This window comes from Rhipicephalus microplus, chromosome 9 (assembly GCF_043290135.1).
Source record: "Rhipicephalus microplus isolate Deutch F79 chromosome 9, USDA_Rmic, whole genome shotgun sequence".
NCBI classification, from domain to species: Eukaryota; Metazoa; Arthropoda; class Arachnida; order Ixodida; family Ixodidae; genus Rhipicephalus; species Rhipicephalus microplus.
The window spans coordinates 4,506,914-4,534,059 of record NC_134708.1 but is presented as its reverse complement, the minus strand read 5'-3'; the positions used below and the strand labels follow the sequence as shown (position 1 = coordinate 4,534,059).

General features: G+C 47.1%; 2 protein-coding genes across 4 annotated transcripts in view; one reads left to right on the top strand and one right to left on the bottom strand.

Annotated features, from left to right (window-relative positions):
- Positions 1 to 18,814, top strand: part of shot (dystonin-like protein short stop) — a 710,700-nt gene extending 691,886 nt beyond the window's left edge. The window contains exon 72 of one of the 3 annotated variants that reach the window (XM_075874376.1): positions 17,377 to 18,814. In XM_075874376.1, coding sequence (XP_075730491.1) covers positions 17,377 to 17,402 — 26 coding nt within the window. In that variant the 3' untranslated portion in view covers positions 17,403 to 18,814. The remainder of the gene's footprint in view (positions 1 to 17,376) is intronic. The other 2 variants (XM_075874375.1, XM_075874379.1) reach the window with 2 other exon arrangements.
- LOC119163356 (aminomethyltransferase, mitochondrial) overlaps positions 1 to 26,450 on the bottom strand; it is a 40,870-nt gene extending 14,420 nt beyond the window's left edge. Inside the window, exons 1-5 of the mRNA XM_037415335.2 lie at positions 26,026 to 26,450; positions 25,194 to 25,425; positions 20,568 to 20,713; positions 19,442 to 19,523; positions 10,308 to 10,453 (exon numbers count right to left, since the gene is read on the bottom strand). Of these exons, the coding sequence (XP_037271232.2) occupies positions 10,308 to 10,453; positions 19,442 to 19,523; positions 20,568 to 20,713; positions 25,194 to 25,425; positions 26,026 to 26,118 (699 nt within the window). The 5' untranslated portion in view covers positions 26,119 to 26,450. The remainder of the gene's footprint in view (positions 1 to 10,307; positions 10,454 to 19,441; positions 19,524 to 20,567; positions 20,714 to 25,193; positions 25,426 to 26,025) is intronic.
- Between the last annotated feature and the right edge of the window lie 696 nt (positions 26,451 to 27,146).

Here is a 27,146-nt window from a genome sequence, read left to right as displayed (position 1 = left end):
ATCATTGCACCGAATCATGCACATAAATGCAATTCAGCCTCATTTTTGATAAGACAACTACGAAACACCACCCCAGCAGCAGTGTTTCATCAACCTAGCCAAAACAAACACTTTTCTGTTGCTATGTATCTCATAAGAATAAGCTTAGGAATGCTCCCCCAATTTTTTTTTCTGCAATTTCACTTTGAAGTATTTAAAATTTTTAAAATTTTCTGAAAATATTTCAGAAATATTTAAAAAATATTTGATTCAATTTGCACTCACGGTTCAATATTCGAAGTCGCTTTTCACCTAAAATTTTGCTATTTACACAGCTCTACTTCTTTGAGAGACACTAAAGGCAAATATTAAGTAGACGAAATAGCGGTCGAGAAACCTCGTAGTGCTGCTTTTGTGCCAAGGAAGTGCTTATTTTAAAATAATATCACAATTTAATGGTCTGCATCGCGTCAGCGTACTTCAAATCACCTGCATGAAAGTGGACTCTTAAAACGTCACTGTTTCCATGCCCAACGTTGCCCGTCTTTACTACGCAGTCGCCTAGACCAGTAGCAGCAGAGCGAAAGTAGCGGGAGCCACTGTAGCAACAACAGCCGTTGAACAATTTTCTGCCATCTCGGAAACTATGGTTCTGCTTGCTTGGTTCAACTGGGCCCCGCTAGATGGCACCACTTATCCAGCCTAACCAAATGAAAACTGAATTTTTGAACCACTCACGCCATTCCCCATAGTAACGCCAGGCACTTCATTTTTCTATAAATGAACAACAACAGACAAGCAACCTTTTATTACATCTCTGGATACACGGAAAGTTCTTAATTTTTTGTGGCTAGTTTCATTACTAGTGATTAATTGTAGTCAGACGCTCTCATGCCACCGGGATCATTTAGGAAATTCCCCACTCATGGCGCACATTGTGTGACAGATTTAGCCTTATTTCTTTGTAAGTAAGGCACTGCTGTTGATAATATTGCTGCTTGAGACCTCATACATTCAGCTTTCACTCTGACACAAAATTGTCCTTTCCTTTAGTGTCCCTTTATAACGAAGCTCCTCAGCTCCCATGATGTCCATTGACGCTGTTGTCGTAGCTTCCTGTTGGACCGAAACGCAGGTGTTACATATAAGTTTAAAATAGACCATACTCTGTCCATGCATCTGTCAGCCCGTTTGTTCATCCATCCGACCACCTGTCTGTCTGTCCTTGCATCTGTCCGTCCATCCATGCATCCATCTGTGCATCTATCTGTCTGTCCTTTATATAGACTTCAACGTAGATATTATGGACCTAGCTTCACTCCATCATCACTTCATGGATTTGCACTAATTTTAGCTTCCTAAAGTCACCAAGCCTTCTCTACTTTGATAAGGGCTGAATTATATGAATTATATGTGGCCGGCAGCTCAGCTAATATCTACTGTCTATATACAGTCAACATTAATGTCCTTAAAAATGCTGTTATAAAAATATGGCAAGGGAGCCAATCGCCAAGCCTTAGCAGTACCGTATTTACTCGCATAAAGAAACCACCTTCTTTTTTTCAGAAAAGTTGACGCCAATTTGGGGGAAGGGTTCATTGTGGGGGAGAAAAAGTCACTGGAGTTATAACAGCAAAAATTTCGCAAGACGGTTTTGAAATGTGCGGTGAATCGCTTTTTAGCCCGAAGCTCTTCTTGCTTTCTCCCGCAATGAGCGTGAATAGATCGACGCCAAAGTGTCGTCCAGGCGATCCGTTTCCCTGCTCCTGCGCATGCTCAACCAAATTTTAAGTTTAAGAACAGCCGTGTTGATAGCTTACCAGCCAAATGTGCCTAGCGTAGCAGGCGTCCCCCAACTAAGTTCGCTATGACAAACCCGACAATAAAAACGCAACGTATGATGGCGGAACACAAACGTTGCGGGTGCATGACGCGTGTTGGGGGACCGTCCTATGTACGGCTGACGCAGAAGCCTATAGCTAATGTTTCAGCCGCACACAGTCGTTCCGTGCACGGTTAACGTCCCCCAACCGTAGCTTGCCTCATTGCAGCTACTACTACGGGTTCGGGCGAATAAGGCAACTGGCCAGATCAACAACAAACACTTTATTGCTAAGCGTTAGCAATCGCGCGTCACTGTCGCGGGGAGATACTACAGATAACAAAGGTGTTGACGCTTACACCTCGGTCGTGGACGTCCTCGGCTCGCAGGAGGGGTTGCGGGTTCGTCCTCCTGGGATGGTCGCTGGTGTCAGAGGGCGAGCGCCCGTTTGCCCGCTCGTTTTGTTCCCCGACCCGATTTCCCTTTCCCTGACGAGAATGGTACCTTTCCTCGCTGAGGGAGAGGGGAACCTGTTCCTGGCGCCGGGAAAGGGGGGGGAATCGCACGCGCCGGCCGTGGGGGAAGGGGTCCCCGCAACCAGGCGCGTGCGCTGCCCTAAAAGGGAAAGGGAGGCTGGGCGCACCTGCTCCCCACATCTCCTCCCCCCTTAAGAAGGCCCCCGAACGACAGAGACTGCAAAGAGGGAATAATTCGTTTTATTCGTCCTCTAGATAGGCCAGAAGGGCCTGGTCTACGTCCATGCCCTCGGACCGTTCGGTGTCTGCCGCGGGCACCGCCGGAGCCCCCACCGCTCTCTCACCCGCCTCCAAGGTCATTGACGCCACCTCCGGTGTCAATGCAGCCGCCACCAATGTCTCTCCCGGCCCCGCCGCCCCCCGCTCTACGGTAGCCGTTATTGATAGCGGCGCAGGCGGACTCTCGCTGGACGCGTGGCCTGAGGCAACTCTCAGCAGCCACTGCGCGAAGTCCGCCTCCTGGGCCGCCCGCGCCAGCATGGCCCGAACCGCGGCGCCGGAGCGCTCCTGGGATGATTCGCGGCTGGATGGTTGGGTAGCCTGGGTGCGGTGCCGGTGTAATTTCCCCAATTCGTGGGAGTTATGGATCACCACGGCGCCGCACTCGCAGAACCGCGTCCCTGCGGGCACTGGAAGGCAAGCCCCGTTAGCCCTCCGGTCCGCGTCCTCTACCGTGCGCCCCTGAAAAGGGCGATACAGGTGCGCTGGGGCGACCCCAACTCGGGCCCTTTCCTGCCGGCGCCAGGGCCTCGAGGAGACGTAAGACACCGGAGGGTCGCCTCCATCCTGGCTGGTCCAGGTTGCCACGTCTCGGTGGTTGCGGCCGTGAGGCGATGCGGTCGGCTCGCCGCGTTGGGACCCTGGTCTCGTTCCCTGTGAACCGGCGGGTCGTGATGGTGACGGCGAAGCCGAGAGTTGGTGACCAGGCGGCAGCTCGCGCGGACCCCCTCGGTGGCGGCGGCTCGAGTGGCTCTGCCTCGGCGTTCGCGGCCGGGCCGCAGTGGGGTAGGGCTGCCATGTGGACGTTGGTGGGGGTGGGGGCTGGCCGTAAGGAGGTGGTCTCCTCTCCTTGCTGTTCCGGCGGTGCTGTTCCCAATGGCGCTCCATCTGTTCGGTGAGAGTGATACAGATAAAGAACGACAGGTTAACAATCGCACATGTGTTGCGCGCTAACCCTTGCACCCCGCGTCGAACATATCAAACGCGGCCTACCGTGCATAGTTGCCTCCGACTGTTACGCAGGAAGTAGCGCGGTTCTGGGCTCCTGACCCGGTGTCGAACCATCTCACCCGCCGCGCGCGGCTTGGAGGGGGACTGACCGTAGTCCTCATGCGCCTCCCGTGCTATGTAGCGTTTCAAGTCACATACATGCACCGGTCCGCCGCTCGGTTTGCCTTTCATGTTCGCGAGTCGATAAACGAGCGAAGAAACTTTCTCTCGCACTCGGTACGGCCCGGACCATTTCGGTGCCAGCGAGGCAGCAAACTGTTTGCTAGCATTACTGAGAACATGATGGCGCCGCATCACCAGATCGCCCACTTCGTAGTGTACGTTCCTACGCGTGCGGTCATACTGCGCCTTCTGCTGTGCCCTAGCAGTGCGGAGATTATGTCGAGCTTTATGTAAAGCTTCCGCTAGCTTCTCGCGCAGCTGCGTTGCGTATTCAGCGCGTGCTGATGTCGCCACTGGCACTCCACTGCGGTCCGCGAGTACGGTCTCCATCGGATTCGGCAGTTCTCTCCCCAAGTTCAGAGAAGAAGGCGCATACCCAGTCGATCGGTTTACGGTCGATCGTAATGCAAAACCGATCTCTGGAAGATAGGTATCCCAGTCCTTATGTCTTTCAGAGAACGCGACAAGCATGTGCTTGATGTTGCGATTGACTCGCTCCGTGGGGTTCGACTGAGCATGGTAGGTGGTTGTTTTCTTGTGCTTAATGCCCAACGCGGCGCACGTGTCAACAAACACCTTCGCAGTGAAATAAGACGCGTTGTCTGTAATCAACTGCTCGGGGAACCCGAACCTGGTAAAAACCTCCATCAACTTCTCTAAAATCACTCGAGCCGTCAGCTTCCTAAGGGGAAAAAGTTCTACCCATTTAGTGAAGTGATCCGTGATCACCAGCAAGAACTTATTTCTGCTAGGAGTTGAGGGGTACGGGCCCATTACGTCACACGCTGCGATTTGCCAGGGAGTCTGACTGTTAATCGGTTGCATGAGGCCGGGCGGACGTCCTCCTCGCGGCTTGACGCTTTGGCACACACGACATGAACGGGCGTAGCGAATCACATCCCGCTTCATACCTGGCCAGGTAGCGAGGCGACACAACTTAGCGTAAGTCTTAGGGCCGCTCGCATGCCCACCAATGCACGAGTCATGAAAGTAGCGAAGAAGCGCTCCTCTCAACGCGCGCGGTATCACGACTTTAAATGACTCACTTGTGTCATCGTCGGATGGAATGTACCTCAGCAGGACGCCGTCAGAATCTAGCAGATATGAATCCAGCGCGCTCACAGCACTACCAGCTGTTGCCGAGCGCTCCGCACCGACAGCAATACCAGCTGCCCCCTTGTGCGCGGTGGCCTCACTACCACCCGGCTCCCGGAGCCCGTCGAACACCTTTCGACAAAATGGATCTTTCTGCTGAGCTTCTAACAGCTCCCTTCTGCTGAAAACAATCCCTGCGCTAACGACAGCCTCTACGTGGTTCACGCTCTTAGCTCGAACTAACGTTTGCTCCGCTGTTTGCGTTAGCGCGAGTGTCTCGCTCTCAGTTCGTACCGAATTAGTCGCGTGACTTGCCTCGTGTCGAACTGGAGCACGCGATAGTGCGTCGGCCGCGGCATTGTTCTTACCCTTGCGGTAGCGGACGGTGAAGTCATAACGCTGCAGCAACAATGCCCAACGCGCCAATCGGCCACTTGGTTCGTTCAAACGCCTCAACCACGTGAGCGCCATGTGGTCCGTTTCAATCACAAACGCAACTCCGTCTATGTAAAAGTCAAACTTACGGAGAGCAAAAACTATCGCCAGACACTCTTTCTCGGTTACTGAGTAGTTCCTCTCCGCCGGTGTCAACGTACGGCTCGCGAACGCAATCGGTCGGAGGGAACCTCCATGCTCCTGAAGCAAAATTGCTCCTAAGCCCAGGTCGCTTGCATCGGTGTGAATAACAAACTCCCTGTTCAAATCGGGTAGCTGCAGCTGAGCCGTGTTGGCCAGCAACTTCGTGAGGCGACGCAGTGCGGCCTCTTGCTCTTGGCTCCAAGCCCAACGCTCACCATTCCTCAAGAGCTTCGTTAAAGGCGCCTGCACTGCCGCGCAATCTGGAATGAATTGGCGATAAAAATTCACCATCCCCAAAAAGCGCCTCAGCTCACCGACATTGTTCGGCGATGGATAGCTCACTATCGCTTCAAGCTTACCCTTATCCGGCAAAATGCGACCCTCGTCAAGCGTAAATCCCAATAATGTTATTCGGGTCGCCGCTATCTGAGCTTTGTTTGGGTTCAAAGTGATGCCCGCAGACCTCAGCCGTTCTAGAACGTCTCTCAAGTGGCGCACGTGCTCTTCGAACGTTTTCGAGTAAACCACTATGTCGTCTAGATATGCGAGTGCGTGCTGCCACTTTGCATCTCCCAAAACACGGTCCATTAGCCTCTGATACGTAGCGGGAGCGCCCACCAAGCCAAACGACATTCTCCTGAATTGGAAAAGTCCTCTGTGGCACGTGAAAGCTGACTTCTCTTTATCCCGCTCGTCCATCTCAACCTGAAAATATCCGCGGCTAGCATCGAGCGTTGTGAAGTACTTCGCCCCGCCTAGATTGGATACTAACGATGAAATGGAGGGAAGAGGATACGCGTCCTTCTTCGTAATTTCATTCAGCCTGCGGTAGTCTACACAAAGGCGATACGTATCATCTTTCTTTGGAACTAGAACTACCGGGAAACCCCATGGGCTGTTTGACCTCTCAACTACGCCTGTTTCGATGAGTTCGTCCAAGGCGGCGTCTAGTGCTTTCCGCTTAGCTAAGCTGATTGGTCGGGGATTGCATTTCCAAGGGCGTGCATCACCCGTGTCAATTCTATGCTTAACCAGCGTAGTGCGGCCGGGACAGTCAGTAAACATCGCGTCATATTCGTACAACAGCGACGACAGCTGCGCTCGTTCCCCCTCTAGTAGGCTCTGTGCCTGTACCAAAAGCGGGTGCACTGCCCTTTCCTGCAGCGCAGCACATTGCTCCGGCGGGGCGTTTACTCGCTTTCTCGGCGCGCTTTCCTCCTCGCGTACTCGCGCCTCTCCCTGCGATTGGCATGCTTTTGTCAATGCGGAGGCCTTCGAGAAAAGCTTCAGCGCGTCTCCGTCGCGCTCTCGGTAACCACCGTTTGCAATGTCAATGACAATACCCGACTTAGCGAGGAAGTCTCGACCCAGGATTAGAGACATTGACAGCCCTGGAAGATGCACGAAACGTTGTCGCCTCACGCGTCTGTCCCAGCGGATCACTAGCCTAGCCGCGCCGCTCGATTGTGCTGTGCCCGTAGCTAGACGGAAGATGGTGTTGCTTTGCCTCAAGCGGATGTTGTTCTCGCGGAGATGGTGCAACACATCGTCACCGAATAAAGAAGCGCTTGCCCCAGTATCCAAAAGTGCTACGAACTTTTTCCGAGCTATCGTTAACTCGATTAGCGGCGCGGGCGAGTCTACGGCATCACCTGCGCGACAGACCGACGGTGCAAGTGATCCGAACGCATCGGTAGGATTACTAATCGCCGCGCGGGGTCCCATGTGAATCACCGGCGGCGCCGTCCGTTTCCCGAACCGCGCGTTTGCTCCTGACCCGGCGTGCGGTCGCATTCGCGAGCGATGTGCCCTGGCGCGCCGCACCGATAGCAAGGACCGCGGACACCACGCCGGTTCGCTCGTAACTCGCCTCGATCAGGTGGTCCTCGCTCTGGATTGCGCCGCTCGTTAGGCCTCGCGTCAACCACGTGCTCCTGCCTTGGAATGTCACGCGCAGGGGCGGCGTGTGCCGTACGGAGCGCGTAAGCGTAGGGGTCTAAAGCGCGGTTTGACAGCTCCCAACCGCGTGACACGTGCTCATCAGCGTACGATGCTGATGCGTTACCCCTAAACGCTTCTGAAGTCACTGCGCCGCCGTTCCATGCACAGCGAGGCTCGATTGACTGCGCGGCGGGCGGAGGGGGGCGATACGAACGCGCTGCGAGGATGTCCCCTTGTATGCGCTTCGCCTCGGTGGCGAGCTCTTCGAGGTCTGCGAACCCGCATCCCCTGAAGTGCGCCGCGAAAGTCGGGTGCGCCTGTCGGGTAACACGCTCGACCTTTTCCGCGTTGGTGGCGTGAGGGTTCGCGAGACGATACAATTCGTCCATCGCCCGTACGTATTCCAGCAAGGATTCGTCCGGATGCTGGGTGCGCAGCTCCAACTCCCTCCGCAAACGCCACTCATAATTAGCCGGTAGGAATTCGCCGCGAAAGCTTTCGCGGAACTCTTCTACCGTACGGGCGCGATGTCCGGTTAGTCGGAACCACCGAGCCGCTTGCTCCGTGAGCGACACCGGGACCACGCGCTCGAGAAGTTCGGCATCAGAAAGACCCGTCGCCTGCTGATAATGGAGCAACCGGTCGAGATACTCGTTGGCGCTCTTGCAGTCGTGGTAACCCGTGTAGGTCGGAACGTCTACCTTGACACGTGGTCGCACATTTTGCACGGGGGCCTGCGCTGTGTTCTGCAGGGCGCTCGCGAGGCTTTGCATAACTGACAGCGCATTCTGTAAGAGTACCTCGCTCGAGGGCAAACTGTTGCCCGAAGACTCGCCTATAGTTGAGGCGCGTGTCGTAACTTGTGGCGGCGCCTCTCTGTTCGCGTCGCGAGATGCCGGAGCGCCATGCGGGCCGCTCTCCGTCGTAGGCCTACTCTCTGCTAACGCGGTCTCTGCACCCTCCTGATCATCCCGCGTGAAACGACCAAGCTCTACGCTGTCGGAAAGTCCTAACAGTACCCCCGCGTTAGCCAAAGGATCGCCACTCTGCGACGCGACATCCGACAACATTGACAAATCTTGGAATTCCGACATGCCTATTATCCTACGTGTGGAAGAGCGCCCTGGCACTTGCTCGCGTCCACAGAACTAGCCGCGTTGCCAAATTCGTTACGTTGGGCGCCAGATGTTGGGGGACCGTCCTATGTACGGCTGACGCAGAAGCCTATAGCTAATGTTTCAGCCGCACACAGTCGTTCCGTGCACGGTTAACGTCCCCCAACCGTAGCTTGCCTCATTGCAGCTACTACTACGGGTTCGGGCGAATAAGGCAACTGGCCAGATCAACAACAAACACTTTATTGCTAAGCGTTAGCAATCGCGCGTCACTGTCGCGGGGAGATACTACAGATAACAAAGGTGTTGACGCTTACACCTCGGTCGTGGACGTCCTCGGCTCGCAGGAGGGGTTGCGGGTTCGTCCTCCTGGGATGGTCGCTGGTGTCAGAGGGCGAGCGCCCGTTTGCCCGCTCGTTTTGTTCCCCGACCCGATTTCCCTTTCCCTGACGAGAATGGTACCTTTCCTCGCTGAGGGAGAGGGGAACCTGTTCCTGGCGCCGGGAAAGGGGGGGGAATCGCACGCGCCGGCCGTGGGGGAAGGGGTCCCCGCAACCAGGCGCGTGCGCTGCCCTAAAAGGGAAAGGGAGGCTGGGCGCACCTGCTCCCCACACGCGCCATCAATGCGGTTGCACTTTGCATGGCCTCCGAGATGGCGGGTATGTGGCGTATTTCTAAGCTGCCATTGAGGTAATTTACTGACTCTAAAGAGGAAAAACTTGGCCAGAAAAGCTATAACCACCAAAGTGCTGACATTTTGGAACATTTTTCATTGTAGCCATCACAATGCTTTAGAAAAGCGCTTAATTTAGGCGTTTAAAACACTCAAATTTTTGTAGCACACATCATAAACAATGATGTTCACGTATTATAAATAAAAGAAAATTGTAGAACATTTATATAAACTATTTTTAGGAAAGATACGATGGCACTTTATGCAATTTACTGAGCACAGAAAGAAGTGTTTGCAGGTTTGTTCAGTAGATGGCGCCACCATCTTTTTAAGAACTAGCGGTGCAGCGTTCAGCTGATTGTGCCAACTTGCATGTGCGCCGGGTGAGTCAAATACAGTACCTCGGCGTCCGTGTTTTTTGTTGCCGTGAGCCAAAAACTCGACTTCATGTGACAGTCTCTTACTGGAAAGTAACAGAGATCCACGAAACAGAAAACAGAAAAATGCCAGTTGTTATTGCAGCACGCAGTGGAGAGTACGAGTGAACGTCACCCGAAAGCTGAGTATTGTTTCATTATGGTGGCACAAGAGCGGTTATAGGTTTTAATGCATGGGCCCTATCGAGAGCTTTTCCTCTAGAGTCAGCATAATAACTCAGAGGCGTGTGCTTTGTTTTTTTATTTGTTTTCTTGCCGCTGTCTTGCGTAGTGGTGCTATAAGCAAAGAGGTTTCTTTTACATTCGAAAGATGACGCTCGGCCGCAAAACCGCAAAAGGTGCAACATTTAAATTTTGATCGACGTCTTTGGAGCTCATTCTGCTCGCAACTATTTAGCATAGTTGTTAAACTAACTATGTTTTGACTTTTATTGCATCATTACATTGCAATATAATGACTAGATTTAACATTATTTCGATCGTCAAGGGCACTGGCTATTATAAAAATAAAATAAAAAAATATATTAAAATCTTTTTCTTTCTTTTTTTTACAGGACCAAGATGGAGTTCATTATGCGAGTGGGTTAATTATGCAAGAAAATATGATATTTTCCCCTCAACACAGAACAACATGTAAAACTATTGGTGCGTGACTGACATGGAATTTTATTAAGACATCTATATTGACTAGAAAAAATTAAAGAAAAACGCCAGGTATAATGCCTTCATAGAACGCACCTCGAAGCCATCCTCTCCTGTGTATCCACAGCGGGTGAGCCTGCAGCCGGGGATGCCAGCAAGGGTCACTGTGGCACCTCGCATGAAGTGCAGCGATGCCAGTGTGCAGTCAACAAGTGGTTGCAAAAGTTCGGCTGCTGCCGGTCCTGAAAGCGAGAGAGAGAGCAAAACTTTCATTTTCCATGACATTGAGAAACGGCCTTGCAGTACTGATATAGTCCACCTTCAATGAGCACCATTGAAGGAGTCCTAAACCACTAATATCCTCAAACACTTCATTCTTTCTAGAATGAAAGAAAAGGAAATTCCAGGGCTCGTCTTTCTTTGTTAGACACATTAATGAGGACTGGGCTTGGTGTCACTGTTCAGAGCACCATGCTAAACTGAGTGTTCTTCGTTATACAGGTATGTCTCAGACTTCACAGAAATGAATGCGCTTCCCTGCTGGATTGCTGTGGTCATTCCGCTACAGCACCGATGTCATCAAGTGTCCAAACACACGTGCTAGTTAAGATGATGCTGCTACCGCTATCAGCTTGGTAGAACAAACCCCATCATGATGTGACGCTTTGCACATCACGTCCGGAGGATCCTTTAGGAGCACCAGTGACCTCTGGCACATTAGCCGGACTGCACAGAAGGCCGAACATGACCCGCACGCGTTTCACTGTGCTTGGTAGCACAATTCGGGGCACCATGCTAAACTACGTGTTCTTCGTTTTACAGGTTGGTGACAAACGGTCCTTTGTTATATGTAGTAAAACTAGTTACGTTGGAGTAGCTGTGCTGCCAAGCCCACAGTACATGTTGTTTTGCTACAGGCGGGGTGTTCGCACGATATTTCTGTTATTGCAACTGAGTGGTGACGTTAAAGATCCTGACAAAATAGATGAAATACTAAAGGCCGTCAGTGAACTTAAGACATCACATACAACTCTTGAACCAAATCTTAAATATGTCCAGCTAAGGCTATCTCAGATTTAATCTACCCTTACGTCATTAAAGCAATGTCAGGAGAAGATAGAAAAATGTGAAGCAACTGTATTGGCTATGTGCAGGGAGTTCACTGAAAAGCACAACAAAATAGAAGACCTTGAAAATAGAAGCTGCCGAAACACTATTATTATTTAAGGTCTTAAAGGCACAGAACAAAAACCAGAAATGGTGAAAGAACTTGTGAAGCGAGTGATGTTTTCTGAAATGTTGGGCATCGAAGTGAGATCTGTTGAGCGTGTGCATAGATCTTCGGAAGCCTAACCACGACCGACCGGTTATATTCCCAAGGGGACATGGCCAGTGGCCGACGGTTGGTTGAGAGTCTGCAACCGGTCGGCAAGCAGTCGGTGGCCAGTTTAGTCGGCGAGACAATCGAAAAAAGTGGTCGGCCCATGACTGGCCATTGACCAGGTCAGCAGTTGGTCGGCCAGTGTGCTTGGTCCGACATCGTAAATTTACCATTCCCCAACGCCAATTGGCCAGGCCGGCAGTAGGCCGGCCAGTGTGCTTGGCCCGATGTCACAGGTTTACTTTGGCCCGACCTCTTCTTTAGATCGGTGACAAATGCAAGCACGGGCGATCACACTTGTAAATTTGCCTGTCGTGTAAGCAGAAACACGTCTGTTCTGCGTTTTTATTTTATTTTGAAATATGAGCAGTGATATTATCTTAATTTCGGCATAATTGCAGTGGATATGACGCATGAAGGTTGTCTAAAGGGCAATATATTCTAGCTAAAAATTAATTCTTACACATATATTTCAAGGATGTGTACCAATAAAAGGTAACATAATTGTTCCACAACTATAAGTTAAATTTTTTTTTTCACATTTTTAAAACACGCTACTACTGCCTAGATGAAGATACGCGTCTGTGGAATAGTAGTGGCGGCTGCAACCACTTGGATGGCTGATTTGATAGGAGACAACGTGCGAACAGAGTGGTTTCAAGATCGGTGAGTATATATGCCCCGATTCTTCGTAAAATGAACATTAAGACAACAGAGAAAGCGCAATGTCATGTCCTTTGAACATTGTTAAACATCCGTGACCCCCTAAGAAGCTCTCCCGCCTGCCCTTATACTCATTCCCGTGCAGTGATCGTGTGAGGCTTAGAGGTGTAAGGCCTAAAGAAGAGAATATAGCAAAATCTTTGTTAACGAGAAAGAGTACAATATTTCGGTCATGCTTTCGTTTTTTTGCTGTTAATGAGAGGTGAAAGCTTGGCAGTATAACGCTCTGACTGTATACAGAACTGCAAGTTTGATTACCGACACCCTGACACCAACCTCGTGGGTGGGGGTGGGGCTCTAAAGAAAAGCACAGTACTTGTGTAGCAGTATCTGAGTATATGCTACACTATTCGAGCTATAGCAATGCCATGCCATGGTTTGAGAAACTTGAAACACTGCACGCAAAGCTAAATTTGGGCACTACCTTTGAATGAGTGATCACTTTGCCTTTTTGCATGCTATAAAGCTGCTTCTAATACTTCTAGGCTGAAAATATTGCCATGCTGTGTCACTGAATTGGGAGTTTCATTGCTTATAGTTTGTACAGCATACTGACGGAAAGCGCTCATTTTTTCGACCAATGTAGCTCCTTTCAGTGTACATAATAATGTATACATTACTGTTTAAAAAAACTAAATAGCTTCACCTATGTATTGCTGGGTTGGATTGTCTGTTTGTTTAATTGGTGTCATCAAAGAAATGAGCCTCTTAAACTACCATTCACCTTTGGTCGTACTTATTAGCTTAGAAGCAAGTCAACTTCTTTCCTAAGAAATCTTAGAGTGGTGCTTCAAAGCCTTGATGGCTGATCTCACCGTGACATTTCTTGTATTTATCTATTTTCTTTATTTGCAGGCTGTCTCATGGTAAATAATGTTGGTACACAAATACAGGACACCTGCAATGCCAAAGGAATGGTTGGCCGAAACCTAGGACAAGGAAGGCGACCAATCACGCAGACATCACGGAGAGAGCATGCACAATTAAGTGTTCGTGCAAATAATTGGTGTAAATAAAAAAGTTTTAGATCCATGTACCTGTGACGTGAGCTTCATTGATTCTCCTATAATTCATAGTGGCTGCTACTGAAGTGAGCTGAAATTTTATTAGTGGGGGAGGGAGGGGGACAGCGGGTTGAAATCATACTTAATGTATGTTTGTGTGTGGGTTTGTGGGTGTGCATGCAGATGTATACAATACAGTACACATGCAAATTTTAAAAAAACAAAAGATGTTTAAAGCTTCCCCCCCCCCCCCCCCCAGGCTATGCCCTAGTGGCTAACAGCTGGACACGTGCTAATTTTCACCGGGCCGAACGTGGCCCTACGGAGGCTGGCACTTGGGCAGGTAGGCCAATAAGGTCGGCCCTACGTCGGTGATCAAAACATCGGCCAGCGTGAGGCCAGTGTCAATCCCCATACGTGGGCAGACCTCGGCAGCCAACCTATGCCAAACGTCGGCCAGGTTGGCCAGCGACCTCGGGCCAGCGTTGTGCCCACCACTTTTGTACAATTGGTTTGCGCTTCTATGATTTTACAGAAGAAATGCTGGTATTAAGAAACTGTCATAAACTAAAAAATACAGCCATATCTTTATCAGAAGATTATTCTAAGTCTCTTCTTGAAACTCGGATGAAGTTGTGGCAGGCATCTGCGCTGAATTGCAGTAACGGAGATAAGGTGACACTAGTTTATGATAAACTTAAAATAAACGAAGAGAATGCTTCACATGGAATGAGATAGAATCGATTGATTGATATGTGGGGTTTAACATCCCAAAACCACCATATGATTATGAGAGATGCCGTAGTGGAGAGCTCCGGAAATTTCGACCGCCTGGGGTTCTTTAACATCCACTTAAATCTGAGTACACGGGTCTACAACATTTTTCCCTCCTTGCAATAAGTCTCTGCCAACCTCCCATGTACATCTCAGGAAAGTAAGTAAAAGCGCTGTGACCAGCTATGTCTTGAAAAAGCGGCCAGTCACGCCTTGAAACATGAGGCAATTTAGGATTTCGATATACGATTTCAAAAGTTTCATTAAAATTTTTCATCTCTCTTTAAAAGAAAATTTCCGAGTCAAGGCAGGTTTGCACGCAACCAATGTTGTGTGTCAGTGCACCCTGCATTAGACTCAAGGCTAAAAAAAAGTACAAGCATTCAGAACAAATAAACCTGCGGTTTTTAAGAAGTTCAGCTGTGAAATGTCCTCATCGTAAGCTCCGCACAATGACACATGGTGATGTCATTAACTGCAACTGTGCCAATACAACTTCTGTGAACAAATGTCCAATAACATCAGCTATTAGTAAGAGCCATTAGCCCTGTCCTGCAGTCAACCTGCTCATGCCTTTCAAACAATAAATAGCCAGCTATAGGCCTGTCGAAGTCAATCTGGCTCCATCTAGGCTTACATAAAGTTCTTCAATCATATGAGTAACGAAACTCCCCCTAGGCTACACATATTGAAATCAGGCTACATCACTTATCACAGGAGTTTGCCGATTGTGGCATCGCCTGTAAGCAAGAAAACCAACTACGATCGGACCTCAATATAATAAACATAATGAACTATTGTTTATAACAAAGTAAGTGAGAATAGTTTTGTCATAGATATGGGGGAAATAAAGTATTTTTGTGGCAGATATGTGTTTCAGTGCATCCAATGATTTTTTTAACTTTGCATTTTGTGTCACAGTAATACCAGGCCCCGGAAACTCTCAAGTTCAAGTGCTCACCTGTAGGGGGCGAAAAAATCAACCACGGCACGTTTCTGCTTCAAACACCCATAGCAGATCTACTAACCTCTCTCGCCACTCGCGCTATTGCACTTTTTTGTAAAGGCGCCTTCGTCGGGGCCAAGTTTTATTTTAAAAGGATCAAATACTACATGTTTGCGTACTGCTACACATAAAAACATTTTGTTCTTCTAGCAAGTAGTTTTTCTTAAAAATGTGCTGCGTCATAAACTTTTTGTAATAGTTTTTGCTCCAGCTGACTCGATGTCAGTAGCAGCCTATCGACATCATTATCCTCTATTCAAAGTTTGCGGCGGCCAACGGTTGCGACAGCAGGTAAAGGCTCGCGGTACGTTCGGATGTGTCTCGGACTGTTTCGTTTCGCTGTAAATACTTCGAGCCTCTGCCGACCGACACATTCTTTCTCATTCTGCTTATTTTGACTCGTTCAAATGCTTTCGCGAAGGGAATTCGAATGACTTTCGGGGAACGAAGTGACTGTTGAAGCTTTCATCGGATGAACACCCGTTGCAAGCCCGAGCCGGTGAGTAGAAACCACTTCAGTTCTTTAAGGATGGTTGCTTGCGGGGCAAATTGGTTCATTTCAACATATGTAGTTCTTCTTTTGCCAATGACTGCGTAGGCGACACATGGTGGCAGCGCATTGCAGTATTAAATTTTAAAATTGTTGAACATCTCAATTTGTAATCGGAAAAATGTGCGTTACTTGCGGCGTGCATGGCTTCACGTGGGAACGAGTCGCTGACTCAATACATAATTCTGAAATTCTATCACCAGGTAACACCAACCAGGCCGTTGCGATAAAAGAAGGCAAATAAATCACTGTCGCCTCGCATGTGTCTTCTTAGCTAGCCTGTATATTAGTGCAAAAAACCTACTAGTTAATAGTTTACTGCAGTCGCGTTTGAGAAACATCACATAATTATGGTTCTGGTTTTGCTATAGTGTGACAAAAGAAGCGTCACATAAATCAGAAATACTTCTTTTTCTGCCACAGCCTCCTGGCCCACCTGACATGGAAGCAAATGTGTACAATGGGCAAGGAACCTGCTACATGACATGCCTTGTGAAGAGGCAGCCCTGAGTGATATACGTGTTATGAGGTAACACTACATATATGTATAAAATACTGCTGCTTACTAATTAACTGAGTTTATTTGTTTACTTTGGAAAATTTCATGCATTGATTATGCATTGATTTCATGCATTGATATCTGGTGATGTTACTTGTTTTTCCAGACTGCCATACAATGACAGGATGACTACCCCCGAATGTCCACTCTGCAAGCACGTTGAAACATCTGAATGTCCACTACAACGGGTCATCTCTAACCTCACACATGTAATGCTGTGTTTGTGAATGTTTTACTGCACATATCGTGGAGAGGTGCTTTAGATTGGCTACAAGCATTGCCTGTCTACCATGGCATGGAATCTACACTTCAATAATGTTGAAACTGTAACACTATTAGTTAGATTGTGTGGCGCTGCTGAGCTCAACAACACACCATTTGATCCCAGCCACTGTAGCCATATTTCGAAGGGGGTGAAACGCTAAGACGCTTGTGTGCTTAAGGCTTTGTTCGACTCGCCTGCACCACATGATCCATTTTACAAACTGCTACACCTCGCCATTCGTTTCAGTGGCGCATCAATGGCATCTTCTAAATCTTGCCATTCATTTCAAAAAACGTAGGAGAGATACAGCACCAAAACTATTTCATGACTTTCCTATACCTTCTGCTCTGACGACGCTGATTTGGTGCAGCCGCTCGCACAGCTTAACAAACAAGCATTGGACGTAGGTGCTGTACCCACCCCTATAAATGCGACGTGTTTTGCCAAGATGTTTGCACCTCATTAAATTAAGCGAACAAAAATAAGGATTCCACCTTGTCGGCACTTTGTCATTCACTTGTGGTGCCGCACCACTGAACTCCTGCCGCACAGGTTCTGAACTTCTCTTGCACAGCTGTGAACCAGTTCGGATTAGTGCAGGTGAACTAAACTGACCCTTAAAAGTTGGAAGCTCGAAAATATGAAAAATGTGTTAACATAAGGGGTCAAAGCAAATGTTTCGACAAGCAGTCTTCTCTCCTGTGAGCCTACATTGTCATTTGTTTGAACCCCTGGAAGCCAGAATCAACCTAATTTGCCTGCTACTGTACGACTCACGATCACTTCATAGTTGGCATGTGAATTGTTGGAAATTATTAATTGCACTACATAATGAACACACCCACAGTGATGGGCATTAACAGGCTTTCCGACATTTAGTTGTGCCTTGTGACAGTTTACCAACAACACCCAGAACTGTTTTGTCTTAATTAACTGTGTTTAGCTCATACAAGTTTACAAAAAGATGCACCAAAGCTCATAAGACTGCACTCAATTTCTTTAGCTTTGCACACATGTTCAATGGGCTCCTAAAATAATAAATCATAAAGGTGATGAGCAGTTGCAGCACAGCTTCCTCAAAGACGTGAATGCTGTTATGAAGAGCAAGATTGTGTTCATTGCATGTGGTACTGTTTTTTTTTTTTTTTGGCAGAAAAACGTTCCAGATTTCTTTGTGCACATCTGCTTCTGTTTAAATTAAGTTATCATAACTATAGTGTCTACCACTACGAAGTGAAATTCTGTGCACTACGGTCATGAAAAAAAATCTAGGAAATCGCACAGGTAGTTGAAACCTACATGATCTTCACTTATCTACAGCCACACTGCAAGATAGTACGTATTTCAAGTCCTAACCTCTAAAAGTAGCAGGGAGGAAACAACTTCATTTTCAAGCACAAGTATACTGAAAAATTAAACACAATAACAAGTGTGTAATAAATGTGACCTTTATTGATCCAGTATTCGGACAGATTCACATCATGTACCACCAATTGATTTCAAGAGTGCTTGCTTGCAAGAGAGTACTCAAGTTTTATGAATATGTCTATGCAAAAAAAGAGATTGTGCTCAGGGCTGAGCAGATAGTGTGATGTGAGAGCACCAACAAAGATGTACAGACAACAAAATTGTACAATGCATACCTGAAGCTTATTTTCTTAGAATTGGGCCTTTTCGATCTGTAAGCACACACCTCATAAGTGTCCCTTTAGCATAAATGTTCGCTGCATACTCAGCAGACCTGCGACCAGAAATTCTAGCGGTGGTAACTGTGTAACTTAACTCTAGCAATATATGTAGCAAGCCTAAAACATTTTTAGGCCCACCCTCTAAATACATAATACCTATAATATGGGCTCACGGCTGAGTATTAACACTAGTGCCTACCCTCTCGACACGACGCGAAATTGCATAATTGTGAAGTACTCAATGTAGCATTGCAGAACGAGAAAGATTCAGAAATGCACGCATCCGCAGTTGCTTATTCAACAAATTTAGCAAAACTACATTGCTCTAACTGCGCGAGCTATCTATCGGCAATGTGCAAGTTTCCTTCCCGATTCCACATCATGCATTTGCTTCAAGATCAACACTACGGGGCAAGCGCCGCATCTGACGGCATAATCGGACCCTTGCCCTGAAGCCACGCTATTAAACTCTAGCGCCTTAACACAATGAAAGCGACGTTCATTCAGCGATTTCGATGTTCAGTTATATGCATACGCTTGTTAGCTTTCAAGAGTCTTTACACATGGGTTGAAAGCTTTCGATATGTATGAGTGACTTGTTTTGTTCGGACCCGACCGTATACATTGATTGTACCGGCTTGGACACTCGCAATAAATGATGCAAACCTTACTTGATTGACGCTGTTTTTGCCAGTCAAAGCCAGCTAGGTCCACTGGCGATAATTACAGACGTAAAACGCGATTGAGCAACGAAAAAAAAAAAAGGAAGCGAGCAGTGCGAACCAGCCGCAGACCCCCCACCTGCAGCAAAAAAAAAATGCGTCGTTTTATTGATGATGATAGTACTACTAGCGCCGTCTCGCCTCGCGAGATTGCAGTTCAGTACGCCGCCGCTACGTATTTGCATGTTATTTTGATACAACAGCCCAAAGGTACAGTTTCCGTTCTCTAAACTGGTAGGTGTTCTTTGGTAATACTACGAGCTTGATAAAGCGAGCCATAGGTTTGTCACTATGGTTTACTCTTTGAAAATGCTACCACAGTCACAGAGCACTTTGGTATTTTTTTAAAATACTTTGCCTAATTCTTGCACAATGAAAGTGAAGGCGGCCGCAATGCAGCGTGTTTTCCATTTACACGGCAAGGTGGTGCGTCAGTTTGGTATCCTATGCAAATTCGTGCGTGAGCACGTCTGGGTTTTGCAATGGAGTTCCATAACTGGTATGATTCGAGAACGTAGCTTGGGGCATGCTTTGTACTGAAAGGAAAACTGCGTTCACCTTGAATGGCCAGCAGTGACCAGGAATCCATGAGCTCTAGTGTGGCCTGATGTCCCGCAGCTTGGAAGTCTGCCAGCTTTGCCTGCAAAAAAGAAGCACAAAGTCGAGGATTCGACAAAATATAATCTGGTGGGGAGCGAATATAGTAGAAAAACTGAACACCTTCCGAAATCAGAAGCAGAATAAAACTTTTATTTGGCGTGTTCAAGTCAATACACGCACATCAGTGTAGGCCTTCCATCGCTTCGGACTCTTTTCTCAAGATCTTTGGCTCGCCACAGTCGCTTGGCGGCCATTTGTGGTTAGGCCGACTGTTGCCTTCTTCGTGGACCAATTTCTATGGCACACACACGTTTATAATAGTTTTCTGGCAGGCTGCTCAGTCAGTTAAGATGATGATAGTTTTCTCCAATCAAGTCACAAAAAACTATTTGCTAAACAGCTGTTAAAAGCCATCCTTGTTGTAGTACCGCAAATGTTGAGCAAGCATCCCAACCCACGGTGATTACGGTATGCTCGGCATTTTACGGTAGTAGACAGTCTATCCATTACATAAGGACAGGTTTTTTGTGCATTCCGGAAGTTGATATTAACAGGAAAAATGGACCGGGGCAGGTCGCATCGCGAAGAGAACATTTGGATTATGCCCCAACGCACCTACAGAGTGAGCTATGAAGGGGGTTGCACCCTAATCCATTTATAGGGTATTTATGAGTGCACAGTAACTACCATTGGGCAGATGAAATTTATTCAATTACGCCAGTTAGATCGACTGTGTGGACACCACGAGCACAGCCGACGACAAAGGGTTGGGTGGTGCGATGAAATTATAAAATTTTAGAACACAAAATGGAATCAGCTCACACGAGACATAGGTCTTGCAGCAAGCATGACAAAGGCTGGTGATGATTATGTTATAGTGCCCATTTCCATTGGGGCTCCTTTTAATGTGAGCCCTATATAGCAGTACACACACTACAGTGATGAACAGCTTTGAAAAGGTAAAAAAACCTTACTGTCATCGTCAAACAGAACGTCTGTGAGCCTGAGTGTACAGTCTTTTCACCTACGCACAATAGAAGCTGACACGTCAAACTTGCAGGGCAACTGTAGGTTGGACACACACCTTGACATGAGCCAAGTCTTTGTCTCTGCACCCAGCATTTGAGACAACGTACAGCCAATCCTTGGTCTTGTTCACTATGAGGTCGTCAATGATGCCACCTTTCTCGTTCGTGTACACGGTGAGTGTACCTAAATCTTCTGCCAAGCCTGCAATGTCAGCAAAGATTTAACACACAACCACTGTAACATATCTCGTCAAATTAATGCAGTAGCAGCACTGTAAAACAGAAGTAGCAACCAGAACTTTTATTTCCTAGGGCATCATAGTAGTCAATGAACTTTCCTAGGGCATCAAAGAAGCCATTGAATTTTCTTCCCTCTTTTTTCTTCCCTCTTTTATTGTGGACATACTACAACAATGAACAATAAAAAGATTGCAAGAATTAAAGTGTTACACGGACTTTCCCCTGCACATGCTGCAGTTGCTCCTGCCAGAGTTCTGCTCTTTCACGCTATCCTAAGAATGAGTGACAAATATTGTGTCTTGCTAAATGGTCTTATCAGCTTATTCACAATTGTCATATTTATGCAAAACACTCCCAACATGTGTACCTCACTTTTTCATAACTAACATTAGAAAGACAATAGCTCACTGCAATTGGAAATGTAGCCAATTTCAATCTTCTGCAATGCTCCTTTTGTACTCTTTGATCGCTGTTCAATGCTTAGAAAACTAAACTGTGCAGCTTCAGAATTGAAAACAATCTTGTAGACCACATTCAGCACTTCCCAAACACCCATCCAATACTCTGTTGGTGTCTGATGACGACGGCACATATGTAAAGCCTTGTTCAACATCAGTATCTATTTTGCCGTTATTAGTGAAACGTGTGAAAACCTTACAATGGCCCTCCTTTTCACTGTGCTGATGCCATTTTGATTTTTCACACCTCTATCAATAGCCAAAGTTTACGATTAGGCCAAAACTCTCCTTTCGTTCCGGCAAGCCTGTCACCCACTAATACAGCCCCAAGTGGTGTAATAATTAAATATTGTTGCGTGGTTGCATCCATCTGTATTTCCTCGCTCTCCGCTCTCGGCAACATGGAATGTGAGCAACGGCGTGACGCGTCCCTACAAGTTCTAATTGACCGCCTGAACACAGGCTCTACAGACAGTTCGCTTCGAATGTTCGTCGTCATGGACGGCATCCTATATCGTTGCAACATGCACTCAGTGGGACAGGAACTACTACTCGTAGTATCCACTCATCTGCACTCGACCGTACTTCAGCAACTACATGATGTACCAATGGCTGGCCACCTTGGTGTTGCTAGAGCGTACGACCGTTTCCGCCAACAATTTTTCTGGCCTGGCCTCTACCATTCTGTACAACGATACATTGCTTCTTGCGAGACGTGCCAACGCCACAAAAGACCAGCTGTAAAACCCGCCGGGCTCCTCCAACCGATCGACATACCTGCCGAGCCTTTCTATCGTGTTGGCCTTGACCTGCTGGGCCCTTTCTCACTTTCTAGTAACGGTAACAGGTGGGTCGCCGTCGCTACAGATTATTCGACCCGTTTTGCCATTACGAGACCTCTTCCAAGCAGCTGCGCTACAGACCTCGCTGACTTTTTGATCCAGGGCGTCATCTTACATCCCAGCGCTCTTCGTCAACTGGTCACTGACCGCAGTCAGTACTTTTTATCTAAGGTATCTAAGGTACTTCGTTCTTGTGCAACCTAGCACAAGCTTACGACCGCCTATCATCCTTAAACTAACCGCCTCACAGAACGTTTGAATCGTACACTCACTGACATGATCGCCATGTACGTGTCGACTGATCATGGCGACTGGGACATTGCACTACCCTTTGTCACTTTCGCTTACAATAGCTCACGTCATGACACTGCTGGATATTCTCCCTTTTACCTTTTGTCACGACGAGACCCGACATTACTGTTCGACAAGATTGTACCCAACCTTGCCGACCTGCCCACAGAATATGCTCGCCGCTCTGTTAGCACTGCCAAGAAGGCCCGTCAGATTGCTCATCGACGCCTTTTGGACTCATAGCTCCGCCAAAAACATAGCTATGACAGCCACCATCGGAACGTCCACTTTTATCCGGGTGACATCGTTCTTCTGTGGACTCCATCGCGGCATGTTTGCCGCGCCAAAAAGCTTCTACCCAAGTGTTCCGGACCTTACCGTGTGCTAAAGCAGGTAACTGATGTTACCTATGATATAGCCCCTTTATACTCTACAATACCCTCCACATCTTCCGACATTGTCCACGTCGCTCGCCTGAAGCCGTACCTCTCGTGCAACACTTGCTAACAAGCGCCGGGTCGGCGCTTTTGCCGGCGGAGGCGGATGCTTCGAGTTTGCAGCTAGTTGCGGCAATCTTTATGTGGGGTCGCACGAAGAAGAGGACGACGACGTGTTTGGTGTTCAAAAATACACAACAACTGCTATCTTGACTGCTGGACCATTTTTCTACTCTAAAGTAGTAAACACATTCGCAACAATATATAATGCCGAACTTCTTTGAAAATTTCTGTATCTCTGGTGGAACATAGGACAAGAGCATTCAAAGTTTTACAAGTCAAATGGTCACCCTATCTATATGCCACCGAGAAATTCTCCTAAGCCCACAAAAAACAACAGCGCTAGGCATGCACAGGACATCTTATCATTAGACAGCCAATTTTTACTGCTGCCCCCTCCCATGTTGGTCAAATCAAAACATTTTGCAATAGGTTCAAAATGAAGAAACAACATGCTTCCTACAATGGCCTGCCCTTGGTCCTCGGCTTAGTGGGAGTAAAGGAATCTTGCACTGTCAGTATCATCAAACACCTGCATAGCCTACACTTCAAACAAGGACAAGACAGGTCCAAATAGAAAAGGGCTGACTTCCCGCAGATGACTTAGCCCCCCCACTTGCAGGCACATTTATGGTTAATTATACAGTAAGCTCATTAAATTGAACCTGTAGAGACTGAAAATGTTTTATTTAACAGTTTTATTTACTGAGACGAAGAGGGATACAAAGTGCAAGTCTGAAACCTATCATATCAAAGGCAGTTGTTCCATTTAAGCAGCAGTTCCATTAAACAGCTTTCTCTTTACTGAGGGTCTACTGCAATTGTTTTCAGTCTCATCCAAGTTTACTACTTCAAATTTTATATCGTAAAAAGTTGAAGTTATGCAGTCTTGCTAATCTATAATTACATTTTTCTGCACTTCTAATTAAATGGTCTGACAATCAGTACATTACAAGGTCATGCACTATGGTTTTGAGGCACTGCGGTTTTGCTTGACAAGTACACCGAAAATTGGGGGACCCTAAATCTTAACCTTTAAGAGTTGAATGTGATAGGGATATCCGGTCTCTAGTGCATACTTCAACCACTAAGTGCATATTTTTTATAGCATGATTTTACTTGAGGAGTTTAAATTGTGGATCATAATGTAATCGATAAAGTTGATAGTGACTGATGTGATTGAAGCTTTCGCATATGGCTGCATTCTGCGTAATGGGTAGCATGCTTTAAAACCACAAGCAAATATGCCCGTGAAACTTTTTCAAACTTGCTATGCACGCACTGGTACGTGGTATTATTAAGGGAATACACACAGTAACATGTGTGCCATCTTTAATGGGCGACCAGCTTTAAACCATTAAATCGTATAAACGATAATCGCATGGTGTGACACCTTATGGCGATGCACACTTGTACCATGCAATATCATTGCAATCTTTGATGTAATAATGTGAAGCCCGTATACATGGATGCGTGTTTTTGTAAAGAATTAACATTATTTTCACTGCGTTCCCAAACAGAGGAACTTATTTCAACTGTGTTTCTAAGAAGCATGGCTGTGTGGTAGAACATCTGCTTGCCCCTCAAATGACCAAGGTTCGATCCTCACTCACACCTGTAATTTTTTATTGTTTATTTGCATCTTTCTCGATTATTCGACCACGCACAAGATGATTTTTTACTAAAAACCAACGACGCTGCCACAGAAGTCCATGCTAGAATCATCGTGAAATGAGCTCTTTGATGCCATTGTACCTTAATAATTTCAAAACTATGAGTGAAAATATGCGTACTCTCAGTAATAATTCTATTTTGAATATAATCTGTTAAGTACAGCCGTAGTAATATTTCTCTATGCATAATTTTTTTTTCCCAATGAAGGAAAGAAGTGGAAATTTAAGGACTTGTTTTCTTCATTTGACACATTATTAATTAGAATTGCCAAAGAAAGTATAGGGGATGTTATAAATAGTAACTGTAATCTAAATGTGAAGTGGACAGGGGGGTGACCATAGCCGTAACTCAGTTGGTAGAGACGCGTTATCTGGAAGTCTCAGGTTCAGTCCTGGCCAGGGGCAAGCTATCTCTTCATTCACATTTTTTTCTTCATATTTATAGTGCAATTACTACTAATAACATTCCCTGTGCTTTCCTTGGCATCATCGTCTGTAAGTTCTCATTAATGTATAACATAAGTCTTCTCTGATTAGTCTTGAAATTTCATTTTGCTTATGTTGCCACAGTGAACTTGGAGATGTGGGGCACTGTGATGCATCTTTTTTCCGTTAAGAACACGCACATACTGCGGTACTGCGTATGGATCCTTTCCAAGAGGTGAGCAAGAAATTGTGCACCTTCAATGTCGGAGACGACGAGAGATTCGACGAAGCGCACCCTGTCCGGTCCGTGCACTTTGCTCTGCAGCATGTGCGAGACGTCAAACAGGCTTGCATGGCGCCGCGTGTGCAGATGCGAGGCACTGAGGCTCAGGTTGCTGTACTGCACGGGCATGGCGTAGCCCGCGAATGGAACCATTTTGCCGCCATGTTTCACGTGGAAGTCGTACAATGCCGTCCGCTGCAGAGCCTGTGATGCACAAACAAGCGGAACGTGTATGTTCCAGAAAACAGCCTACAGATGCCTCGGGTACTGTTGAACTACGGGGCAGCATTTCTTAGTGGTGTGTGAAATACAGTTGCCGGTGAAGAACGTTTTACTTTTAACTGCACGCATTATTCAAGCGCACAGCATTAAGAATACATTTGTTTTGATAGACAGAAGGGGAAAATAAACCTCATTTGCTAAAGCCGTACCGCTCCGCGAGTGATAATATTTACCAGTTGGAAGGATACGACAGCTAACGGGCGCGAGGGACAATACTACCAACCGATTCTGAAGCAGTCAACACACGCGCAGTCAGTAGTACACCTCAATGAAACGGCTACTGAGCATTCTGGGTCTTTACTGAACGAATAATAAGCTGTTTGGTGACCACAACAAAAGTGCAGTAAGCTTAAACAAACATTACGATAACTAAAATGAACAACTGAAACTATGCAGGAGTCATTGCTCTATAAGCACGTGCACTGCGTGCTCCAAGGTCGCGGAAAATAGTTTGTCGGGTCACCGCACTGTGCGACCGGACGCCGCTAATTAGCGTGTCAATCGCCAAAGGGGGCAGCTTACCTCGTCGCTGCTAGCACGACGCACTTGTTGCGCGAAGAACGAGCGTAGCAGACCGCCGCGACGCAGGATGACTCGGCAACCGGGGACCCGCATCGTTTTCTTCCGGCGGCCTCACGGCGATTACGGGTACGCGCGCTTGTCGGTGCGGCCTCCGACGTTATCAAACGTCGCGCGACAAGATGATGATAACGACGCGAAGACACCAACGCGTTGTCAAAACTTTTTTTTTTTTTTTTGTAGATTGCTGAAGGTCCTCTTTCGGTCCGTAAACATCGAGTAATCGACTATGGTTCAGGCCAGCATCGCACGCTAGAGAGCCGAAATGAAAAGTGCCTTAAGATGCATCAACGCGACATAGCCTAACCCGCTTCTTAATAGTTGCGTGCAGTTCTACTTAGCCCGTCATCTTGCGTTATCTACCGAACGATACGTAGCGTTGTCACGCGCGCTCCTTTTCAAGACATGCTAGCGATGACTCACTCACATTATAAATACTTCTAAAACACCAAAAAACACCACTACTTCTGAGAGAAGACGCTTATCACAGAACACCTCTACACTACCAATGCGCTTGTCGAGTCAGAAAGATCCAAGAAGGAAAGGCGGGCAATCTCAGTATTCTCTGGGGTGGTGACCGGTGATGGCTACCCTAACCCCACTTTGAAATTCCCGCATAAGCTTGGCGTGACGTCACATATTTTGACTTTCAGGTACACAGGTCATTTTTATCGGTTATTATCATTATTACCTTGTTCTAGGTGAGTGAAAAACGTTGCGGAAATTTGATTCAAACGTGAAAAAAAGTACACAAAAAGTATTTCAGAACGTGACATTACACTTATGCGTGCCCTGGCCCAAGATACCTGGGGATCTGTGGAACAATAATTCTGCCATATTGTCATATTTCGTAATGGCGGCATTTTAAGCTAATCAGAGAGGTCGTAGCAGCTCACTTGACCAATTAGCATCAATCAATGGCGGAATCTGACAACATGGCGGAATTCGACAATGTCCAGAATAACATCTCTGAAGATACCTTCACAAAGTTCATAAAACGGATCTATGAGGTTCATTTCCTCTAGTAAAATATGACCCGACTATGATATTAGCAAATGTCAGGT